General features: G+C 32.6%; 1 protein-coding gene and 1 long non-coding RNA gene across 2 annotated transcripts; one reads left to right on the forward strand and one right to left on the reverse strand.

Moving 5' to 3' along the window:
* Nucleotides 1–1,613: 1,613 nt before the first annotated feature.
* Nucleotides 1,614–10,579, reverse strand: LOC143059839 (E3 ubiquitin-protein ligase Mdm2-like). Its single transcript, XM_076233409.1, has 4 exons — nt 10,096–10,579; nt 2,406–2,591; nt 2,129–2,210; nt 1,614–1,847 (listed from the first exon to the last, which is right to left on the reverse strand). Exons 2-4 carry the CDS (start codon nt 2,423–2,425, stop codon nt 1,710–1,712), a joined length of 240 nt encoding a protein of 79 aa, XP_076089524.1. The 5' UTR covers nt 2,426–2,591; nt 10,096–10,579; the 3' UTR covers nt 1,614–1,709.
* A 5,143-nt stretch (nt 10,580–15,722) lies between these two features.
* LOC143058978 (uncharacterized) lies at nt 15,723–19,043 on the forward strand. The gene is made up of 4 exons (XR_012973313.1): nt 15,723–15,910; nt 16,856–16,950; nt 17,835–17,929; nt 18,970–19,043. It is a non-coding gene; the product is annotated as an uncharacterized LOC143058978 (long non-coding RNA).
* Nucleotides 19,044–19,764: the final 721 nt, after the last annotated feature.

Raw genomic sequence — 19,764 nt, forward strand, 5'->3', positions numbered from 1 at the left:
CATGATACAGTTCAGACTGAAAATTAAGATTAATTCACTCTACCCCCACATTTGTCCCACATTACTCTTTAAAAAAATTGTCAGTACTACACTGCAAATTAAGGGCTTGGGTTCTGAAGTTTTATTAAGTTATCAAACAGCCTCCTAATTATCTTTAAACTTGAGATGATTACCTGATCCTATTGGAAGCACAACTCCTCTGGTTCTCAAAATGTGGTGGCTTATCTGAGGCGTGACTGCCCGGTCGGATTCAGGCTTGGATTTACCCTTGTGGTCAGGATGACCACATAATATGCTGCTCCTCCTCCATTTCATACAGAGAGAATACCTGTGGTTCGGACACCCCAAATATTCTCCCATGACAGAAAATATTCCAGCCCGAAAGCAAATTAAATGTCCCTCATTTAAATTTGTAAATTTTCCCAGTTTGTTAGAAATTAGGTGATTTCTTATATCCTTAATGCATTCCTTTTTCAAAATCACAGCGTTTTCAGCGGGATAGAAGATTGATGTATCACATTTTACATTACTAAAGCATGAGAAACTGCATCTCATCTCAACGTCTGCTTCCATAGTTGTTGATATGGAATATAAACAATAGACCTTTTATGGTTTTCAAGTAAGAGAGCTCCATAATTTTACGGGAAAAGGGAGATAATTTCAGGCAAACTAACAAATTTTCAAATTTCTTTTTCTACACTTTTATTAAAAAAAAACACACTTTTACCATGTTTACATGATAAACATAGAAAAGTTATAAAACTTCAATTTGGTGTATAATTATACTGGGTTCTGAGTTGTTCATCCAAATAAGCATCATTCAATAGTGTGCAATTTACAAAGGAATGATAGGAACAACTAGTGATTTAATATCATTATTTTTATTTGTATTACTATTTGTTGGTGATTTTTTTTGTATATTCTTATCTTTAATACTGTAGTGAAGATATTTATACACAAAAAACTGAGAATTGGAATATTGGATGAATCACTTTTTTTAAGATCTGCCTGGTTCTAAAAATAGCTGTACTTTAAAATATGTTATTAATAAAAGCTTTAATAACTGTCAAATCAGAAAGTAGTAAATATACACTTTAATGCTACATTAGTTTTATGCACTAAATGTGCATATTTTGAATAGTGCTTGAAAGCAAAAGGATTGATAATCTAAATAAATACACTCAAATTGAGCACTAACAACTGATAAGTGGCCTCCAGTGGACAAGTCAAACCATGGAAAAAAAAATTACCTGCCTGCCTGGTTTGTTTACAAAGAGTAGACCCGCGGGAGGGGAAACAGACATTCTTTTAAATGTGGCCTCAATGGTACAGAACATGCATATTATATACATATACATAAAATTGAGAATGGAAATGGCAGTCTTCACGCTGAACTGCTAAATCTACAGGCCCGCAGCTCAATTTTTGAAATTTTTTAGTTAGATTCTGTTGGCCTGCAGGTCTGATTTTTACAGGCCCGAGAGCAATTTTACCAGCCTGGGCTGCCTGGGCTGCCACTCGTCGTGAAGACTGAAATGGGGAATGTGTCAAAGAGACATCAACTTGCCCATAGAGCCAACAAAGTGGAACGCCACCAATGGGTCTTCAATGCAAAGAGAAACTCCAGCATCCTGAGGAGTCCTTCAGCTGTCCCCTAAACAAATATGTATACTAGTTCAGTGATAATGTATACAATTATAGATAAATACTTACGTTGCTTCTGTGAAGGTAAACTTATCAACTCCAAATACTTTTCCCAGAGGATCTTTTTTACAGAACACTATACTAGGGTCATTTCGATTATACAACTGTCTGCTACCAATGTAATCCTTCAGATAACTACAGACCTTCAATTTACACATAAACCAGTTGAAATTAAGAATGCAAGTTTTTATAGTGTCAAAATTGATATGGTAGCATTTTTACAATAACATGAATAATAAAAACTTGACATAAATTTCTTCATTTATTATTATGTTTACAGTATTTAAATATGTTGATTGCAATAAAGATAAAATCACTACTGAAAATATGAATAAAAGCTTTAATTATTGTGAAACCTGGTGCTGTGCAGTTTTGGCATTAATAAAATCATGGAAATAATTTCTGAATTCAGAGAAATTTTTACCTCTTTTCTGGTTAACACTTCCCATGATGCACCTACTTGTTTAAGTACAATGACGGTCAAGAAATTCACGTCTGGGTCTGACCTACAAATATAAGACGAACATTAATTTTGACATTTGCTTTCAATACAATTCTCATGTTTACAAGTTCTACTATAGATAGATAAAAAGATTACAAATTAACAAATATCCAGAAAACATAATTCCCTCTACTATAGTAGGTGAGGCAAACAAATCTCCAACGTTTTAAGAAACTGCCAACACTCTCTGATAACTTACCATAGGATAATTGACTTCATATTCTTCAGTTGTTATGCAATGGGACTCTGTGAGTTGCTTCAAAGTAGATACATTTGATCCTGCAGGTGTGCTGTATGAATCAGGAGACTGTCGTACAATTAAATTTGGATTATTGCACACGTTTACTTGGCTTGATGTTACTTGACCACTTACAGTGTAATTGTGCTGAAATAAAATGAAATTATGAAAATATTTAAATTGAATTAAGGATGCACACCTCTGAGTGATTTTTGGGTTTATAAGTCTTGTAAAGACATTATAAATCATATGGTGGTGCACTTCTTTTTTAGCAATGTTTAGCTACAGCCCTTTTAAAGTACCAAATTTTCATGATTTTCCCATTTTTCATCAATTTTTACCTATTTTTGGGCTATTATCATGAAAAAAACACCCAAATCCACAATTAAACTTTTTTTCATCATTGTTCATATTTTCAATTAAGATGAAGAGGACCAATCTGCAGTGGCGGATCCAGGGGGGGGGGGTTCCGAAAGTTGGAATCCCCCCTTTTTTTTGGCCGATCAATGCATTTGAATGGGAGCATATAGTTAGAATCCACCCTTTACTCTGTGTTGGGGAACCCCCCCCCCCCTTTAAAATGGCTGGATCCACCACTGAATCTGAATAAGTTTAAATTAAAATTACTATACATAGGTAGGTATTAATATAAGAAAGTTTTATCATATTTTGATGCTTTTTGAGTCAAATTCACCATGCTGTCGATTTTGTAAATTTGTGTGTTTGAAGAACAAAATGCATATTTTTTTAACTTCTTTGTTATAAATGATTGAGAAAATACATATCTAAGAAATTTGAAAAGAAAAAAGAGATATGGGATGTACATGCTTCTGGTAAAATCATTTTTTGTACCCCTCACCCATTTTCTAAAAATTTTGCCTAAAAAGACTGACTGGATAATGTTGATTGGTAATAAAATTTTAAAAATTGATAACTCAACCAGATGCTCCGCAGTGCGCAGCTTTATACGACCGCACAGGTTGAACCCTGAACGGTTGGGGCAAGTATGGACACAACATTCAAGCTGGATACAGCTCTAAATTTGGATTGTGATTAAATAGTTGACACAGCATAGGTTTCTGACACAGAATGAATGTGGTCTAATGAACTTAAAAATTTGTTTTTGCCTTTGAGCAAATGAGAAAAATTTAACCCGCCCCCCCTTTTTTTCACACACCCCTTTCCCTTTTTCCAAAACTGATCTCAATTCAAATTTCTAATGGAGTTTGCAACAATAACTACTCATTTAAATACATCATAAAATATTAAAATGTAACAAAAGGTGCTTGTTATCACTGAATGGTAAAGATTGTTTTAATTTATCAGTTGGTAGTAAAAGTGAATATACATTGTATATTGTATAAAACAATGATTTAAGTTGACTCAATTACTATTCTGGACAAAGAAAGATAACTCCAATCAATTGAAAATTTCTTGCTATTGCACAATATTGTGCAATTAGATATTTCTGGCTATTGCGCAATACTGTGCAATTGAAAATATTTACTATTGCACAATACTGTGCAATTGAAGATTTCTTGCTATTGCGCAATACTGAGCAATTGAAAATTTCTTGCTATTGCACAATACTGTGCAATTGAAGATTTCTTGCTATTGCTGAATACTGTGCAATTGAAAATTTCTTGCTATTGCACAATTCTTAACCCTTTCGCCGATGAGTCCCGGTTTACCGGGATTCACGCTTCAGACAGCTGACGATGAGTCCCGTTTTACCGGGATCGGAATACCTCTTTTATGTTTCCCGCTTAAAACAGTGCAAACATGAGTTATCTTTCTTTGATGAATACCCGGATGAAAGTGTAAACATGGCGCTTCCGTTTGTTGAAAACCGTGTCAAAATCAGAGGAAATTTACGGAATTTACGAGAATTTGAAATGAGGGAACATTTTTTTTGAAAGAATATGGAAGAATTGAAGCCAAACTAGTATACTTTTTTGACATAAAATGTCGTTTTAAGTACAAAACACTTGGAATGGACATCGTTCAGTGTGAGGAATTTGTACAGCCTCATAAAAATTTTCAAAATTTTGCCGTTTTGGGTTAAAAAATTTCTATTTGGGGTCAAAGAGCAGAATTTTGAGAATTTCACCTAGAAAATGCCGAAAATTTGAAAATTTGAATATTTTAAGAAGAAAAAATTATTAAAACATGAATAAAACTGTGAACATGGTGTAAGTGAATGAAATAAATACACAAATAACTACAAACAAGTTTTTATTGACAGTTATTATGAAGATCTCCCACTTGAGTAACAGTAGCCAGGGAAGCCGTTGTCTCAGAGTAGCTTCTGTCTGGGCAGAAATCGGTGAAAGGGTTAATATAATAATTTTGGATCCTGATTTGAACAAACTTGAAAACTGGGCCCATAAACAAAAATCTAAGTACATGTTTAGATTCAGCATATCAAAAAAGCATAAGAATTCAATTTTTGTTAAAATCAAATTTAGTTTAATTTTGGACCCTGTGAACTTTAATGTAGACCAATTTGAAAACGGGACCAAAAATTAAGAATCTACATACACAGTTAGATTTGGCATATCAAAGAACCCCAATTATTCAATTTTTGATGAAATCAAAAAAAGTTTAATTTTGGACCCTGATTTGGACCAACTTGAAAACTGGGCCAATAATAAAAAATCTAAGTACATGTACATTTTTAGATTCAACATATTAAAGAACCCCAAGGATTCAATTTTTGTCAAAATCAAACTAAGTTTAATTTTTGACCCTTTGGACCTTAATGTAGATCTAGACCAATTTGAAAACGGGACCAAAAATTAAGAATCTACATATACAGTTAGATTTAGCATATCAAAGAACCCCAATTATTCAATTTTTGATGAAATCAAACAAAGTTCAATTTTGGACCCTTTGGGCCCTTATTCCTAAACTGTTGGGACCAAAACTCCCAAAATCAAACCCAACCTTCCTTTTATGGTCATAAATCTTGTGTTTAAATTTCATAGATTTCTATTTACTTATACGTAAATTATGGTGCGAAAACCAAGAATAATGCTTATTTGGGCCCCTTTTTGGCCCCTAATTCCTAAACTGTTGGGACCTCAACTCCCAAAATCAATCCCAACCTTCCTTTTGTGGTCATAAACCTTGTGTTTAAATTTCACTGATTTCTATTTACTTATACTAAAGTTATTGTGCGAAAAACCAAGAAAATGCTTATTTGGGCCCTTTTTGGCCCCTAATTCCTAAAATAATGGGACCAAAACTCCCAAAATCAATCCCAACCTTCCTTTTGTGGTCATAAACCTTGTGTCAAAATTTCATCGATTTCTATTCACTTTTACTCAAGTTAGAGTGCGAAAACTAAAAGTATTCGGACGACGACGAAGACGACGCCAACGTGATAGCAATATACGACGAAAAATTAAAATTTTTGTGGTCGTATAAAAACTACTCATTGTAATTACACAATCGTTTGATTATAATATTTTTTTAAATTCATTAATATTTTCCCCTTGTATCACATATTGAGGTCTTCAATGCAGCCAGAAATTCCCTCATCCTTCAGATGTCCCCTAAACAGTCAGGGGACTTACTTAAACAAGTGATTTTCTAAATCACTGATTCAAGTAACATTATTTCCATAAAGGTTGGAAGTTAGAGTTGTCTTTCTTTAATAATCACCTATTTAAGTAGTACAAATAAATTACTAGAAGAAGTGATTTAATATTAGTGTAGCTTTAAATATAGAATACTAATGATCCAGGGACTAATTATGTTTCTAAACTTATCAGAACCAACATCTGTGTTGTCTAGGATGACCAGGTCATTTCAGGTGATGACCTTGTACTGAATCTAGGATAATGACATAAAAATCACTTGTTTAAGTATCAGACCTTAATTTCCTTCCCAAAAATCACTTCTTTAAGTATCATTCTTTTAATAACCCCCACTAATTTCAACACCCCCGAACAGTGAAATTTTTATCGCGAACAGTAGAATTTTATTACATAATCTGAAAGATGAAACCTTGAACTTCACAGGAAAAATACTCCCACTGCTGTCAAAAATCTTTTAAGAAAGTATCAGTTCATTATGTAAAGCCATTATTATAGCATTTTTTCAACTAAAATAGAATTTTCAGGTAAATGATAGCATCAAAGGCATAAAACTTGCTACTTAAAAGAAGCAAAAAGTTCATATTTTTTAATTTTACTAATTAAAAGATGTTATTTAAACCTATGTGTTTAAAATTTTGAAAAAACTACAAAATCCCAATTTGTGACAAAACCTCGAATTTGCTACTCAAATAAGTGATTTAAAAATCACTTATTTCAGTAAGTCCCCTGACTGCTAAATAAATATATATGTAAACCTCAGGTCTGCGCGTGTACGACCTCAAATCTGTGTCTGTTTCTCAAATTTATGCCCCATTGTGACGTCCATCGCTAATCTATGTCCGTAAAAAAGATTCGGCCTCAAATCTGTGTCCGATTTTCAATCGTGACGTCATTTGCAAATCTATGTCCGTTAAAAAAGATAAGGCCTCAAATCTGTGTAATGTTTTAAACCCTTTTTCCAGTTTGTTTCACCATGTGCACATTTATGCCCATCTAATAAGTTCGGCATTGTAGGTTTTTTGTTTTATAAAACGTTTCTCAACATCATAGTTTACGAACGAACGAAACTCTCCAACGTATTGTTATGGAGTAGTAATTTTGTAAAAATAAAATCCACGATAAATTTCTTCCGATATACCCGTGTGTTTAAAGACAACAGTTATTAATTTCTTAGTCTTTTTGCAACCTTGAATTTTATTTTTGTGGGTAAACATTAGTGTTCCAATTTGTTTTCTATTGTTGAATGTTACATATTCTTACGTTGAGTTTCGTTTGTTTACATGTCGTATATGCTTTTCATTTATCTGCCTAATCCATTTTAAAAGATCATTGTTATGTAATGTTAATGTTAAAAACAATTGGCGCGTCTGGTTTGTATTTGATTGATTGTTTGATGTTAAACGTTCAGTGGCAAGTATTCCATGAATTTCACGACAAGATTAATTAGCGTTTGATAACGGATTGAAAAGTGATTAATATGACACAAGTTTAGTATTTTTCTTTTATTATATCGACACATCCTTTATAAATATGGAACGAATAAAGGAGGATTGTTTAGGTATAGACTGTCTCCTAAAATAAAGCACCGAACAGGATAGTCTTAAGGTGCACTAGGTCCAAGTAGTCCGACTTGCTGATACGCATGAGCGTATGCATGAGCGTCATTTACATGCTCAAGAGTATCTTGGATAAATATGTCGTGAACACCACTATTTATTTAAAAGAAAATTATCTATTAGGAAAAGGTTACAGAAATATACAGGAGCACTCGACCAATCGTAAAGTAATAGTTTTGTGTATTCTTGTTGAAAGGTGCATATTTTTATAAATGTCCTTGGTCTAAATATTTTATATTCTTTCACAAAATTTTTCAATAAATAAGATTTCCAACTGTCATTGATTGAACCATAAATTGTATATTATATGATATATATATCAAGTCAGTATGCATGATATGTCTACGACTTTAAACATGCTAAATGGTCTTAAAAAATACAGCATGTATATATTCTTTTTTAAATAAAAGACATTTCAAAAGGAAGAAGAACACAGCCGATAGTCCAATATTATTAAATAAATTATTTCTGCCTCTTTTCTCGTTATGGCAAGTAACGTTAAGTTAGGGCAATTTTCGTTCGTTCCTAAGATGTTGAGAAACCTCCAATAATATAAGTCATTTCCCTTAATTTAATATTAAGTTGGTATGTGTTCTCCATGTGTGTGCAAGGGCTCAAATATAGTTTATGGTTAAGTAAATAAATCTGGCTAAATTATTTCGCTGGTATTTATAATATTGTTTAAAGTACGGTCTTATGACTTTTTTTATTAAGTCATTTCTCCATGTATGTGGTTAAAATCTTTACATGACTTATGTGTTAATATTGTATGCCGCCTTCAAAAATGAAACCGCACATATTTATTTTACTAAAAAGACAGTAAAGGATGAATATTTGGAACGTCTATGACGCAATATTAAAAAGGACATAGATTTGCTGAAAGGACATAGATTTGAGGCCAGACATAGCTTTGAAGCTTACATACATGTATATACTAGTTCAGTGATAATTAACATTAACAATGTACACAAAGCAATGGATGCCGGAAGTGGTATTTTGTGAAGTTCTAGAATGTTTTTAGACAAAAGGAAATCAGGATCGAAATGAGCATTAGAAAATTGGCATTTTTTAGCAATAATTGGGAACAACAATACATGTACACCTTATTGCTATTTGTCTGCAATTACTGGATATCACACAGGTTCCCATAAAATTTTGACTTCATAAAGCAAAATATCTGACACCACAATGAAAAAGTGATTGTTGTTGACGTCAAAAGTTCAAGCGGCCGGGTCAGCCGGGATTAGCGATAAGGTGTATGAAAACATACATTAAGAAATGTTTTTTTATTCAAAAGTGCAGAAAAAAACGTATTCAACACTGTTTTTCTACGCTGTAGTGACGTCAATGCGTAGTTTCCCCATGTCTTACATTATGTAAGTTCAAACACAAATACCTAACGAACTGACAAGATGACCGATTTTAGACTACGGTTGGATACCCATTCCAGTCTAGGTCCCCGAGATGTGTGTGGGAGGATGAAAATCACCCTACTTATGGTACTGAATTTCCAGCGCCCCGAGTCAAGATCGAACCTGGGACCTTTAGCACTGTTGCCATCGATCTTAAATACTAGACCACGAACCCACATAATTAATTTTAAACAAAAACTGCCCAAATTATCCGCATAGCGATTATATTGCCTTCCGACAGAATTTCGGCTGTAAAATCTTGTGAATATGAGTTAGTAATTGTATTGTAACTGTATGTAAAAAAATTGTTTGTATCCATGTATCTATGCAAATCAATGTTCTTTTTCCTTATTCATGTATGCTCTGTATGCCCCTTGTGGGCCCTTAAGGAGGCTCGCGGGTATAAGATTTTCAGAAAAAAATTAAACATTAATTTTTTATTACAAATTTTATTGATTACCTTAAGTAGCTGTTACTTTATCATATGGTACAAAAATCATTCCAAAAAATCAATTCGTGTTGGCCCCAGCAGACTTTTAAAATGTAGATGCCATTGAAAAAGCTTCAAATAATCTCCCTTTCGGCTTTGGTGCAAAAATGCCATTTTTTGGCATAAAAATTGAAATATCTTTTTTAACTCATCGGTGACCTATATTTTTTATTGTTTTCGAATAAGCTGTACATAGACTAAATAATTGTAAAATTTTAGCGATTTCTGTAATTTAGTTATTTTTTTATTTCGATATTGCCGCTATTTCTCCTATTTAGTTCAACAGAAAAAAAGGACATTTATAACAAAAATGTATGCTCCTTTCGAAGGCAGATTGTGAGCGTAAATGAACGGTGACCCCATTTTTTTATTTCATTTTTCTATTAAGTATAAGATAAAGTTCATTTATAGAAAAATATAGAGAAATCCTATATTTCATAAATAAAAAAAAATAAAATAATTTTAGACCCGCGAGCCCAAAATATGTTCTGTTCTGTTCTGTTCTGTCTCTGCCCACATTTCAGTCCTAACCTTTTGAGATATGATGTAACATCCCTCTGGCAATCAAACAACTTTACTAAATAATTTTGCGCCATGTGGATGTAATTTACTGAAACTATACTCTGTATGCACAAAACAAATCAGCATCCATGCTGTATACAGCGCCACCTATAAATAGTTCTGGAAGGGAGATAAGGTAAACTTCTTCTTTTAAATCTTCACATCCTTTGTAGGACAACCATACCGCTACGGCGTGTAGAACAAAACCCACCACCACGAATGTAGGAATATAATATGTACACTATATCCTCCACTAATATATACAGGATCACTTTCTAGTTGCACGTATAGCTTGTAGTATGTATTCTTAGTTGCGTTTAATAGGCTAGTTACCGGACATATATACAGGGGGATTATATATGTTTACGTAGTAAAATAGTAAAATAGTTCATTCTTAAAGATAAATGTTGTAAAATAAATTACTTCACTCACGCTCACGTTCGCACTGGTAAAAAGAATAACAAGCTTGCAGCATTAAAATCTAAAATAGTTCGCCTTTCACAATATAGACCTGAGACTACTATAACACAGTCACAGTATAGACTAAGGCTCTCAGTAAAAGCTAAAAACACTTTGTCTTTTCATCAGAGACTCTGTTTTCATCAAAATCGAATAAAACGTTCATAGTGTCTAAAAACTTAATCCACGCATAGAATTTGTCGTTTTACATCATAAAATCTAATAAAAAGGTTTTTAAGACATCATCGTATCTATATATTATAGCACTTTGTGCGACGTTAAAACTGATATCTTTTTTCTATAATTCAAATAACAGTTTCATGATTTTTGTTTGTTTGTTTTTTTAATTTTTTTTTTTATATGTGCTCAAGTGTTTCAGCGATGATCCTTTTGTGCTGGATTTTGTACTGAATAAACTTTAGTTAGTTAGTTTCTATACTAATTTTTTATTAAATGGCTATCCGCAATATGTTTAATGAGATCATTTAGTCTGAGTTGTTTGGGTTGAGTATCAAGAAAGAAAACAAATTCTGCTGTGTGCAGCATAAACACGAAAATTTTGATAATTACATGGCAGAGGGAGAGGGCAGGACTTTTTAGGGACGTCGGGATCGGGTGTTTCAAGTTAAGCTCGGAAAATTTTGATAATTACATGGCAGAGGGAGAGGGCTTGACTTTTTAGGGACGTCGGGATCAGGTGTTTATAAGCTCGGGATTTCGGGATTGACCCTTTCGGGATCCAAGATTTATTTTTTCTAATTTCGGGATGTCGGGATTTAAATTTCTGTAAATTCGGGACCTCGATTATTTAGATCTAGAGGGTTTTTTTTTTTTTTTTTTTTTTTTTTTTTTTTTTATTACAGACAGTTTTTGTACTAGTGTAAATTGATTTTATATTTTTATGTTATATATTAAATAAAAATATGTTGAATTTATATGTAGTAGTTTTAGACAAAACAGATTGAAAATCTGATTGAAAAAAAATACCATTTACCTGAATGGTCTCAAATATTAGATAGTATCAGATAGTAGAGAAACAACAGTCATATCACATCCCATATAATAAATAATAAGAGATGTTTCTGGAATTACGTATATCAAAATATTTAAGTTTAGTGCTTTTCGGTAAAATCCTATTTATTACAGAAATTTAATCTAAAACAAAGACATCTTTTTAAATAACAAGATACCTAAGTCGGAAGAATGAATATTCTAATTAATGATTAAAAAAAGGAAGCTGAAAATATCCAGTGGCGTAGCTTGCCTTCTGTTTATACCGAGGCAGGGGGTCAGGGGGGGGGGGACAGTTGCTGTTCAATGTTATTTCATCATAATAATGTTTATTATATGCCTTACTATCTATACTCAAAGCTATAAAAATAACAAAATACGACGGTGAAGGTATCACATTAGACAACCAATGAAAAGTCAGTTTCCTGACTTGCTAGCAGTTACAAAAAGCAGGAACATATGTACATACATATGTATATTGACATACTGTTCCCAGCAGAAAGCCAGCTCAAATGCCTAATGTCTCCCAATATATTTCCAAGCCGTAGTACACTCTAATATAGTTGGCTGTACATCACACGTCATATCACAAGATATCATGACCTTGCTCGGTGGATAGAAGAAACCTGTACAAAATGTTCAATACAGAAAAAAAACGCAAATATTAAGGTTTATTTGTAATAAGTTTAGTGATGATAATATGTTTGGTCGTAGGTCACGAATCAACGAATTATAGATAATCACCACAAAATGACTGCTGGATTGAACAAACGAATTTCAGGATAAACAAGGATAAAAACATATGCTATATGTAAAGTGTAGCACGGCACTTGTTTTGGTGGTGTATTCCTTCGAAGGTCTTGAAATTACATATTGAATGATTTTTAACTTTTTTTTCATTCACGATGAACATGCCAACCGGGGAATAACTAAGATTTACTTTATTCTGAAGTCTTCATTATAAATGAACAGCATTCGGTTGATTTTCTTTTATATATATACAAACTGACATTATGTATTAACTAACAGACATATTTCTCTGGAATTAGTGATTCCTTTAAATATTTTAAATTCCCTGCTTGTGAAAACGTACTATGAATTTAAAATAGCGAGAATAAAACTTGAGAACCACAACATATAAATTATTTTCTGTGCACTATAATATATATATATAAATGTAAATGCATATTTTGTTTTGTTTAGTACCAAAGTCAATGAACATAGTCGTAGGGGAACATGTCAACGGTTATAAATGATGGTTTGAATGCTTAGAATGGGATTATCAAATATTTATTTTTTAATCATTGTCGCCAATAATTTGATTTTCCTTTATTTTATAAGTTAGCACCATTTTAAATCCATATTCTTTCAAATTTAAATTAATTTCAGGACCGATTTTTCTGTTTTCTTAAAACCTCACCCAGGCCCTCATATACTAGAAATTATTCTGACACAAAATAAACTAATTGACCTAATTCAATGGTAAAGTGATTTGATCGGGTGACTCGTGAGTTGCATCCTCATCTATTCTACTCACTGTTTTCGCTTGCAATGGGGTAGGACAAAATAAATCTGTTGTCGATTTCCTTTTACTCTGACAAACTTGAATTACAGAAAACTACCGTAAAGGGCATTTCCAAGTAGAGGAGGGAAAGTTAATTCAAATGTTCCCATAAGTCTTGAATAATTCGTAAAGGGTATGAATCAATAACCACGCCAACAAGACATAACAAGTTGCTACATTATTGTTTAGTAGCCAGTTTGCTGCAATAATCATTTAAAAGAAAATACAGTGAAGGATTTTTTTTTACTTAGGCAGTTGCATCGGTTGCCTCAACGTAAGCTACGCTCCTGATTATCTATTAAAGGTCTTTTATAACAGCGGTATTTGTTAAAGGGACTGTAACGATTAGACGCGTGCTCAAAATCAGCATGCATGATGAATTGGTTACCGTTATGTGGTTAAAAGCTTGATAAGTGAAATGACAGCTTTATTGTACCTACGCCTACGCAGGTCAATTCAGTTCAATGATGCACCGTCTAAAGTTCTCGCACTTATATCATTAGCAACGACTAAGTAAATACATATCAATTGAGTTAAACATTTATATGCAACAGTTTTATCAAAAGGTGCGAAGAGATGTAATTTAGTATTATGATTTGTATTTTTTTAAGCTTTACATCAGTAAGATACAGTCCTGCATGATCTAAGCCGTTGAGATTTTTTCTCAGTTATAAAAAGGCAAAGTAAAGCTATTAATCTGTTATGGCATGCAGATAATAACATATGCTAAAACAACAAGTTCTAAGGTTTTAGGATTTTCTGATAACCACTCAAAGATAGAAAAATATAGTACATGTTCTAGGAATGGGACAACTTTGACAAATTATCTATACACATACATTTAATGCATTAAAAAAGAATGAAGGAAATTGAAAAGAAACTTCAGTTTTACATATAATATTAGGTTTACACATGCATTTAATAATCTAACCATACTCATTTTGTTCTAATAACCTATAGTGAGACTTATAAAACAATATTAACTGTTGGTTTTTTTTTTCAATGTAATAATGTCAAACTGTTACCAACACAAGAATGACGTTTAGATTTAAACCGAAAAAAATGACTATTGGATGGTTTTGATTTCTTGCGTTATGATATAATAGACTAAATATCAAAAACAATGTATGGATATAAGTTGTTTGCTTCACGTCCACTGGACAATATTTCATGAAATTCAGGACGATACTAATTAACAAAAACTTGCAGATGTATTAGCATTAGCAAAACTCATATCCGTGAATATTATATGAATGCATGGTCGATTTTGAAACTTTTGCTTATATATTATATATACTTTCAATGTTGAAGTTGTGATGGAATGTCTGTCAATCAAAGATGGACCCATATAAAGCTGCTCAGTCATAATATTTGGTATGCAGTTGAAATAATATTAGAACATCTCATTTCTATGCCGCAGAGTACATGGCCCAGTCGCCACAGTCCGCATAGTGGACTGTTCATCGACTGGAACTTTTCGTCTATGTTACTGGCACGATTTAAAGTTTGATTATCATGATTATAGGTCCCTTATATTAATGATATATGGTACGCAATTGGATTAACATCGACATATCTAACTTCACTGAGATGATTTAACTCTACAATCCATGAAGTTTTTCACCAGTTATTTAACCGTGTAATCGTTCGGGGTTTCCCTTACAAAACATGCTTAACTAGTATATTTATATAGGAAGATTCGGTATGATTGCCAATGAGACATGGTCAGAGAACAAATGCACAAAAATTATACAACTATTAGTTAACGTACGCGGTCTTCAAAAATGAACAAAACCCACACCACATATAGTAAGCTATGAAAGGCCTCAAAATGGCAAAATGACAAATATAAAACAACTTATGTACAACAACAGCGGAAAAATATTATGATACATAGCAATAAATGCAAGAATACAGATTTTTACAGGCTACTAATGTGGTACATGCACATATAGAATTCCCCATATTAAGTTTTTTTCTGGTGCAATTGACTACCTATAAACTGGTATTTAAAAAAAATGAATACATGGTATGGTTGCCAATGAGACAACACTCTACAAGAGGCCAAATGACGCTGAAATTTACAGATTTACATTAGGTCGCCACGTGCGCACGGGCTTCAACAATGAGTAAAACCCATGCCGTACAGTCAACTATAAAAGGCTCCAAAATGACAAATAAAAAAAAATGACATATGTACTAAAACAATGAACGGAAAACAAATATGATATACAGCAATAAATGACAACCACTGGTTTACAGGCTCCTAAATAAGAACAGACACACATATATATATATATATAGATATATATACATAATGTGACAGGGTAAAATCATGTTTAAGGCGCCAAGCATTCATGACTTTGGAAAATGGTGTAACGATTGTAATATTCGATTAAAGAAAAAATAAAACAATTAAAAATGAGCTTTCCAAGATTTTCTGTACTTATAAAACGACGAGGTGGTTAGTCTCGATCACCCAGACGCATTATGAATATAGCGTCTGGATTTTTGTGTCTTTGGATTTCGTTCATAGATGGCGTTTTAAAATTAGGTAATGACCTTGACTACATGTTCCCGGAAGGAAAAACTTCAGGAATATGGACGATAACATGCGGCAGTGGTTGACCAGAGTTGATCAGAGTTGTGAGGTTCAGTGTAAAATGAAACGTTTAAACAGCATGGAAACTAGACAATTAACTTATCAAGGTTCATGTTTACGAATGTCTCTTTTAATAGGATAGGGAAAAGGTAGTTTTTTAACACATAACTCAGAAAGGGGGGGGGGGGGGGGTGCAAACTTATCCTTGGTTGTTACAACCTACTGTTTTTGTACACCTTTATGCAACCAAGGATTAGTTTGCAAAATCATAACAACCAGAGGCGGATTTAGGGGGGGGGGCCTGGCCTCCCCTTTTTGAGAAAAAAAATTGGTTGCTTATATAGGGAATCATTGAAGCGTGACTGGAGCGGGCCCCCTCTTAGGTCAGTCAGTGGGCCCCCACTTTGAAAATTTCTGGATCTGCCACTGACAACTAGTATCATAAAAATAAAATATTTGACAGTTTGTATTAGGTTTGTAGTTATTTTACCTCATGCATCGATCAATGAAATCTGAGACAACACAGTAATCTCAGCTGAAATCTCAATATAAAAAAAACCCAAAACTACCAAAACATTTGACTCTTGAGTTATACTGCAAATCACAAGGATATTTAATATGACTAATCTGCAGTAAGCACCAAGAATTGATGCTTAAAGGGAAGTCCCTTCTTGTACTTTATGCAGATGAGTCAAACTCCTAAATTATTTAAAATATATTTTAAAAGCATATTTTTAAGATTATAGATTCTGTGTCCAACCAGCAAAGATCATCAAGGGACGTTGCAAGAGAATATGAAATTCTTCTTACAATAAGACAATTTATCCTCATGCTATATATATGGATTATGCCATTTAGAATTTAGAATGCACTTAATGAAACTAACAATTAAATAAATACAGATTTACCGTTGTAACAATTGTTGATTGCCATAACAGGCTGATTAGTATTGAGAATGAAATAAATAATATGACCAACAGAATACAGTATATTATAACTATCTATAATCTATGTACATTGTAATCTATGCATAAAGTATCTGCATTGAGTTGCATCTGAAATAGTAAAATACTGACATATTATATCTTTTCCAGGTCAGTTATCTGTATTGAATGGCTGGAGAATACAAACCTAGTACAAATGTATATAGGGGAACGAAGAGGCCTCACATATAACTGACTGTCATTGGGTAATTTTATTATTAATAAAAAATTGAGAATGGAAATGGGGAATGTGTCAAAGAGACAACAACCTGACCAAAGAGCAGAAAACAGCCAAAGACCACCAATGGATCTACAAAACACTGAGAAAATCACGCACACAGAGGCATGCTTCAGCTGCCACCTTAACAAAATGTGTACTACTCCTGGTAACATGGGGTCAAGGTGATAATGAATGTTATTCTAGACTCCGAAATATATAAATGAACTAAAATTAAATATCATACAAGACTAACAAAGGCCAGAGGCTCCTGACTTGGGACATGCGAAAAAATGTGTTGGGGTTAAACATGTTTTGCAAGATCTCAACCTATCCAGCTAGCCATTGTAGAAAAACAAAAACAATAGGCACATTAAATCTCAGTTTAAAGAAGTCATATTTAGTCCTATGTCAGAATAGGAAACAAACCAAACTAAGCAAAATGACGATGAAAAAATTTACAAAGGACTACTAGCAGTTACTGACATGTTCCTCGGACATATGTAAACTTAACTTTAAATGTCATACACTATATGCATGATATGTTTTATCACTTTTTGACTTTTTTTTTTTAGCATATGAAATATATCTTGAATATATTGTACCAATGGTTTTTTTAAGAATATTTTTTTGGCACCCTAATACCGGTACGACATGAATTACCAATAAGAAAAATAATTTCTTTGGTTTTATTCCGATACAGATACATGAAGTCAGACTAAATGTTTTTGAACCTTGCATATCTACTTGAACTTGTTTCTTAGTTTTGCAAAATTACTTTATTCAGTAAAATTTCTAAACAAATGTATAGTTTTGTAGACATTGGCCTCACACAAATTGCATTTTATTAAACTTGAGCTAATTATATTTCAGCAAAAGGCTTTGCAGCCATACAAAGCATGTATTTCATCTTGGAAGAAAAAGAACAACAGTCCTGATGATGGTGACAGGTCAAATTAATCTACCAGGTAACACATACACAACATATTGTTTTAAGGCTTTTCCATTTAAACATACATGCATGCATATTGGGACCAGGGAAGACACTTAGAGATCCAAAGTTATAATGTGGGGTGGGGTTAATTGCAATGAAAATGTTAGTGAAATTCTCAATTGGCTTCTATCAGTTGATTATTGATTAAGTATAAATTTAACTTTATTAGCTATAGTTGAAAAATCTACTTTTTTCATCTGTTATATTTATCCTTCCATGGATGGGCACTTGTTGTTTAACTTACATACATTATTGTTATGTTAGTTTAGTAAAATATAATAATGGATTAAACCCAGATTTTAGTTAAATATAGCCTCCTTTTGTTGTGCTTGATATCCTGATTTTTTTTTATATTAAGATAAGTAAGTTAACACTTATAGATATTCTCCATCAAATATAATATTTTTTTACAACCAGTATATATTTTAAATGGAACGTCAGAAAGCGAGAGTAAAAAAAAAACAATTCACAAAAACAGAAAAATTGAAACAAATGCATGACATAGATGTGTTGAAAAACAAAAGGAATGTTTCTCTGTTTAAGAGTTATTGTATGGACTACAAACACAATACAACCCTCTTAAAACCCAGGTTATATCAGGTGCTAAAAGTGAACATACACTGCTTGTATATGATTTATAGTTCATAACAGTCTCATTCTGTACCTCTGTCAAATTAGCCATACTTGGTATAGAATAAAGATTATTTGTACACAATGATTTTCAATGTAAAGTTACACATAGGAAAATAACTTTGTATAATTTTCATATGTCTGTTTCCTGTAAACTAGTAACGATTACCAGTATAGTTGTATAGTTCTGAGAATTTTGTCAAACATATAAACTTGTAATAATATTTCCTGAACATTTTGGTACAGGATTGTGGGTAAAACTCTTAAAATATAAATATTTCTGTAACAATTGTACATGTAATAACAATTAGCCACTTCATGATATCCATTACCAAAAATGTTGTATAGTCTGATTATAACCACATAATTTACTTTGCTTTTCAGATACTAGTGAAGAAATAAAGAAACAAGAGTACCGGTAGACACCATTTGACCAACTGTGCTTACAATACTTGTGCAATACTCCAATAGTTGTGATTGATGTCCATACTACATTGTAGTGTCATACATGTATGATAATACATTACAGCATCCATAGAATTATCATCTTGGTCGTCAATGCCTCTCATTTCTTAATAAATTGCATTTGTTATTTTGGTTGTATGATTTTCTAAAAAGACTTTTTTGTTATTAATGGAGTAGAATGTTGAAAAAACAAATGACAAAGATCATTGCTGAATGAAGTACAAGTATTTTTTTAAAGTTTAAATAGACAATTGGTATGGTGTTTGAGTGATTTTAAATAGATATTTCTTATTTGTTTCCAGTACATTAATAAGCACTTTATCACACAATCAGTGGCAGATCCAGAAATTTTCATAAGTTGGGGCCCACTGACTGCCTAAGAGGGGGTCCGGCCCACTCCAGTCATGCTTCAGTGATTCCCTATATAATCAACCAAATTTCTTTCCAAAAAAGGGGAAGCCAGGGGCCGCTGGCCCCCTCTAAATCCGCCTCTGACAATACCATGAAAATAAATTAGCTGTAGCTATTTGTTGTATTTCGTTTTACATTGTTTATTTCTGACATAAAACCCGCTTAAAAAAATACAATTTGAAACTAGAAACACTTATCCTAAAAATTGCATTTTAATATTAAAACCAAAGAGAATGAAGAAAGAACACTATCGAGTGTACCTTAATATGATTCTGAAAAGTAATCATTACATTGAATGCTTAT

The sequence above is a fragment of the Mytilus galloprovincialis genome, chromosome 14 (genome assembly GCF_965363235.1).
Source record: "Mytilus galloprovincialis chromosome 14, xbMytGall1.hap1.1, whole genome shotgun sequence".
NCBI lineage: Eukaryota > Metazoa > Mollusca > Bivalvia > Mytilida > Mytilidae > Mytilus > Mytilus galloprovincialis.